General features: G+C 38.2%; 1 protein-coding gene across 1 annotated transcript in view; it reads left to right on the forward strand.

Annotated features, from left to right (window-relative positions):
* Positions 1 to 4,749, forward strand: part of LOC107702514 (unconventional myosin-Ig-like) — a 56,393-nt gene extending 51,644 nt beyond the window's left edge. Inside the window, exon 22 of the mRNA XM_016504858.1 lies at positions 4,204 to 4,749. Within this exon, the coding sequence (XP_016360344.1) occupies positions 4,204 to 4,366 (163 nt within the window). The 3' untranslated portion in view covers positions 4,367 to 4,749. The remainder of the gene's footprint in view (positions 1 to 4,203) is intronic.
* The last annotated feature ends 1,318 nt before the right edge of the window (positions 4,750 to 6,067 follow it).

Genomic DNA, 6,067 nt, shown 5'->3' on the forward strand with positions numbered 1-6,067 from the left:
TTAACCCAGTCAATATAGTATAAGTACCTAGTAGTATAGACGAAACCAAAATTTTCTTTTAGCCAAACCCATTTCAAAGGTTATCTTATTATATTATTGTTACCATATAGACTCAAGAATACATCCATTCCAGACACGGAAGACGCTCTGATACCAGAGCGTCACACCACGTGAAAGTGAATCCTGAGCGGTGAACTCATTTTCGGCAGCCGGCATTTCAGTTCATTGCACTGCTTGAGTGAGCAAAGGTGGGCGGGCTTGAGAATGGTGTGGCCGGCGGATTCGACGATGGAGCGTCCGGCGGGCCTGCGGCAACCGCATGTGACGACCCCGGGCTGGACTCCGCTTCGTCCACGGTGAAAGCCGATCCGGCGATCCACAGCACGAAGTTGAAGTATTTCCTCAGCGACCAGCACGGATCAGCTCCAGGCATGACGAAGCAGATATCGTCCTCTTTTGGAAGGCCAAACAAAGTAGTTTCGCTTTCACAACGAAGCACACAGCGCCTTCACGACATGGCGGCAGCAACAACAATACTACAGCGAGAATAAAAGTTACGCCTTCTTTCTTTGCGTGAAGATGTGGGAAGAGTTGCATAACTCCACCCAAATAGTGACGTAGATATATGGGGGCGTGTTAGAACGAGCCGTTTTAGGTAGGCGTGGCTGACTCTTAACTTTTATAAAGAATACCTCTTTGGATTTGAGACTTTAGTCTTTGCAACTTTACAGATCTTCTTTATGCACCAAGAGCTTGTAACACTTCAAAGAGAAAGGATAAATTGAAATCGCATCATATGACCCCTTTAACCTTTCATCTTGACTAGGGGTGGTTAATGTCCTCCAGTGTCAGGTTTCTCTGGCCTTCTTCTGGTGAGTTGGTAAATCAGAAGAAGGTCAGTGGGTTTGGTGGCTTGGAGCCCTGATGGGAACAGCTGAGTGGAAAGGGAACAAGAGAACTGAGGAGTTGCATGACCCGCGGAAGGCTTTTTTCATGGCGGAGTGCCGTCCACCTGTTGAAGGGCTTATGAGGAAAGCATGAGTGCTTATCTGCATGGTTTGGTGTGGGATGGAAAGAGAAAACCTGACAGAGGGAAAAAGACCATCCTGTTTTACTATAGTTGGTGCAACCCAGGGATGATATATATATTTGTGACCCTGGACCACAAAACCAGTCATAAGGGTCAATTTTCCGAAATTGAGATTTATACATTATCTGAAAGCTGAATAAATAATCATTCCAGTGATGTATGGTTTGTTAGGATAGGACAATATTTGGCTGATATACAACTATTTGAAAATCTGGAATCTGAGGGTGCATAAAAATCTAAATATTGAGAAAATCACCTTTAAAGTTGTCCAAATGAAGTTCTTAGCAATGCATATTACTAATCATAAATTAAGTTGTGATATATTTACAGTAGGAAATTTACAAAATATCTTCATGGAACATGATCTTTACTTAATATCCTAATGATTTTTGGCATAAAATAAAAATCAATAATTTTGACCCATACAGTATATTTTTGGCTATTGCTACAAATATACCCCAGCGACTTAAGACTGCTTTTGTGCTCCAGGGTCACATTTTAAAAACTAAACAGAATCTATTTTTATCGTGGAAAAACAGGATTTTTTTTAATTTTTTTTTATAAAATGTAAGCTGCAAATATGTAAAAAAATAAATAAAATCATCATGTACACTACTGGTCCAAATTTTGTGATCGGTAAGATTTTTTTCTTTAAAGCAATTGATACTTTTATTAAAGAAAGATGCATTAAAATTATCAAATGTAGCAACAGTAAATACAATTAAAATGTTACAAAAGTTTTCAGATTTAAATAACTGCTGTTCTTTTATACTTTCTGTTCATTAAAAATCCTGAAAAAAAATTGAATGTATCACAGTTTTCGCAAAATTATGAAGCAGCACAACTGTTTTCAACACTGATGATAATAGTAATAAATGCTTCTTGAGCAGAAAATCAGCATAATTATTATTTTTTTTTTGATCACAGGAATAAATTATATTTTAAAACATATTCAAATAGAAAACAAATATTTTAAATTGTAATAATATTTCACAATATTGCTGTTTTACTGTATCTTTTTCATCAAATATATGCAGTGTTGGTAAGCATAAGAGACTTCTTTCAAAAGTATTTTAAAAATCTAACCGACCTCAAACTTTGAACAGTTGTATATGATATCAAACCTATCAGCTGTGTCCAAATTCACAATATATCATTGCCTCTCCTACCTTATAGATTTATAAAATAACTTGGCAGAAAAAATCAAGAAATTGAACAACATTTCAAAGTACAGCAATACACAAAGGTTTTTAGAGGTCATTTACTTACAGAAGTTTACAGAAACTGTTTCTAAACAAATTCTAAAATTCAGAGGGGGTGCAACATGTGTGCAAAAACAGGACATTGTAAGTGAAATAAGTGAACAAAAAATTAAATATGGCCCATTACCAATGTACAATATTAAGATGTGCATTTATGTAGCATTACATTTGTGTGAAAATGAACGAGACTAAATGAAAGAGACTTTGTGTGGCATGGTTGTGCTCTCACTCTGAGAGTTGGTGATCATGTTAAACACTCTGAGGAAGCGAGAGGACTTCGCATTTAGGGAACAGGGACAGGATCAGACAGCAGAGGTGTACCTTCTCATCTATTCTGTCCTACATAGAACATTATTTTTGACTCCATCAAATGGGACTTTTTGAGCCCCACTTTACCATCTCTGGACCACTTATATAACAGACTGAAAATTCCTGAATGTGCTTAAAACAGCATTTCAGCTATAATTGGATACCATACAGATACTTTAGCCTTGTTTTACTGTCTTTTTATTTGTATCGCATACATTATTTGGTCAGTTTTGTGCAAAACAAATTAGTTGTACGGTCAAAAATCAACCAGCATGGTTTAAAGAGTGAATTAAAATGTTTCTTGAGCAGCAAATCAGCATATTAGAATGATTTCTGAAGGATCCTGTGACACTGAGGACTGGAGTAATGATGCTGAAAATTCAGCTTTGCTCACAGGAATAAATTACATTTTAAAATATATAACAATAGAAAACAGCTATTTCAAATGTTAATAATATTTGAAAATATTACTGTTTTTACTGTATTTTTGCAGCCTTGGTGAGCACAAGAAAAAAAACGTAACTTTTGAATTGTAATTAACATAGTGAAGTTTAATACTTGATATGAGCAATAGTTTTAAGTACTAGGCTTGCCGCGATAGACAGTGCTGACGGTGATGTTAAGCCGCAACACCGGTTACGTCACTTGCCCACCACGTCACCGACCCCCACCGTCGTTTTGATTTTTTATAGTAATAAAAATCATTTAGTTCAGTAAAAGAATTTTTTTTAAACATTCGTTTCTTATTTAATTGGTTCCACATTGTTTGCTGATTTTTACTTTATTTAAACTTTGTGTCATTTATTTATTTTATTTGACATCAAGGTGTATGCCGTGCCTCCAAGCTTTCTTACTCGTTTTGCTAATAAACGTTCTACTTTCTTAATTATTTGGTTATATATTATACGTTTACTTATTTCCAGTTTTGTATACCTATTTAAACTTTATGTACTTTATTTGTTATTTTATATTAGGCATAGCGTGCCCTATAGCATGGTGTATTTTTATTTGTTTTGTTAAAAGTTCTATGTTTTATAAATACGCTAAAGTGAGTTTGACGTTGTATTTTGTTGTTGCGTTAAAGCAATTGACGCCGAATTGCCGCTAATTGAAAGTGAAAGTAAAATGCGCACGCGCTTTTACAAGCTATTTAAAAGCGAAGGAAAGCGAGGAAAAAAAGGGAACGCCCCCGCGGTCACACGTCGATTAACCGGTGGGAAAATTTCCTCACCGTCACAACCCTATTAAGTACTACTGATTAGGCAGAAGCCGTTTTATTAAGGCATCTGGAGTGATGAGTCGGTTTATTGTTTCATGTGGCAGGGCTGAGTCACCGTCTCTGTGCAGCTGTGTATCAGGACATGTGTCTCCTACATTGGATTCTCACCATGAACCACTAAAACAGCAAAACCACAATTGAGTGCACCACTCTGACTGCTTTTTATAGGCCACAGGGAGCTGAGAGAGTGGTCACAGGCTATTTTTGGTATGTATTCAGCGTTGGCTAGAATCTGGAGTAATTATGTCATGTGTTTATTCCAGAGTGAAGAACACTCCACTGCCCGTCAAAGTGTGCTCTACAGGACTCCAGGTACACATGAGCGGAAAACCTAAGAGTATCACCGTCGAGACCAAACCCGGCCAGACCGTCGCAGACTTCAAGAAGAGTCGAACAGGATTCACCTTACTGCTGCCCCATCAGTAAAGCCAAGACTTAGGACATAAAACAGTATTTAGCCATTCAGTCATGACGGCACTGTAACTTCCAGAGATTTCAAACAGGATTGGATATGTTTGTACATAAGTGGAACACACTTTTTTATTTTCTCAATCTGAAGCAATGCACTTTGTTGTTATTAAATAGAGTGCGGCTGTGATGATGTATTTTTGTAGGCCAAACCAGAAGTTTGTATCACCCAGGTTTCCTCGATTTTTCCTCTGGCTTTTGGATTATTGCAGAAAATAAGCTTTGCGACCGACAGAGGTTTATGATTCTTACACACAAGTTAACACCACTTTTATAAATTTTGAGGCCTTAATACGATTGCCAGAAATTAAAAATTAAATGTAGGCTATAAATGAACTACACCACGGTCACATGACATCAGTATTTATTTTAAAACATTTTCTCTGAAAGTTTGACTTAGAATAGTTTGTAAGAGTGTGATTATAAACACAATGAGGCTGTAGACAGCCTCTGTAGTCCCATTAGGCCTTTCAAGCTAATTCACATGTGGTTGGAAATCCTATTCAAATCGCATTTCTGGAAATCCATTTCAGTCTGACCGCTCGGATCAGATTTAGCGTAGCTTTTTTGCCTGTGTCACGTAAAACGTAAACACGCCAGACGTTGTTTGTGGAAAACATGCTGAAAGTCTTTGCTGAAGCAAGGTTGTGTTGTTGCAAAGGGCAAGTCAAGCTGAAAATGGCAATACAGAGCTATTCTACGCACATCTTTTAGTTTTGAGACCGGCGGCACAGCGCATTCCAGCTTCCTACGTTTCTGTCGCTGCCTCATAGGACGGAATATAATCCAGCGCGACTGCAACATGTCGTAAAACAACATCTGTATAGCAAACTGTATTGCTGTTATTGTTGTTTTAGTGGGGAAGTCGTGGCCTAATGGTTAGAGAGTCGGACTCGTAACCCAAAAGGTTGCGAGTTCGAGTCTCAGGTCCAGCAGGGATTGTAGGTGGGGGGAGTGAATGTACAGCGCTCTCTCCCACCTTCAATACCACGACTGAGGTGCCCTTGAGCAAGGCACCGAACCCCCAACTGCTCCCCGGGCGCCGCAGCATAAAAGGCTGCCCACTGCTCCGGGTGTGTGTTCACGGTATGTGTGTGTGTTCACTGCTGTGTGTGTGCACTTTGGATGGGTTAAATGCAGAGCACTAATTCCTAGTATGGGTAACCATACTTGGCCACATGTCACGTTTTACTGTTTTTATTGTAGAACAATGTCGTTGCCATAGAAACCAAAGCAGATAAGCTGTATTGCAAACTGTATTGCTGTTATTGTTGTTTTATTGTTTTTATTGTAGAATAATACAATGTCGTTACCATAGAAACCAAAGCAGATATTTAGTAAAATGAAAGAGCGCCACAGGACACACAAATCGGATCTGAACAGTTGCGATACACACAGTGTGGACTGTCAATCATTTAAATCAGAGATACACAGAAATCGGAGTTGGACTGACAGTCTGAACAAGGTTTTATACACTTGTTAACAACTGTCTTTTTCAAGACACATAAAAGCTTTAGAATAAAACATGAAAATATCTTGAGCTTGTGTTCACCACAGACCAAATTTCAGGCATTTAACCAAAAACCCATTCAAAACACCTGACTTCAGGACGATGGAATCAGAAGAGCTAAAATACAAGTAATTTGCAGGTTTTGGTCT

This window comes from Sinocyclocheilus anshuiensis, unplaced genomic scaffold (genome assembly GCF_001515605.1).
Source record: "Sinocyclocheilus anshuiensis isolate Anshui unplaced genomic scaffold, SAMN03320099.WGS_v1.1 scaffold1142, whole genome shotgun sequence".
Taxonomy (NCBI): Eukaryota; Metazoa; Chordata; class Actinopteri; order Cypriniformes; family Cyprinidae; genus Sinocyclocheilus; species Sinocyclocheilus anshuiensis.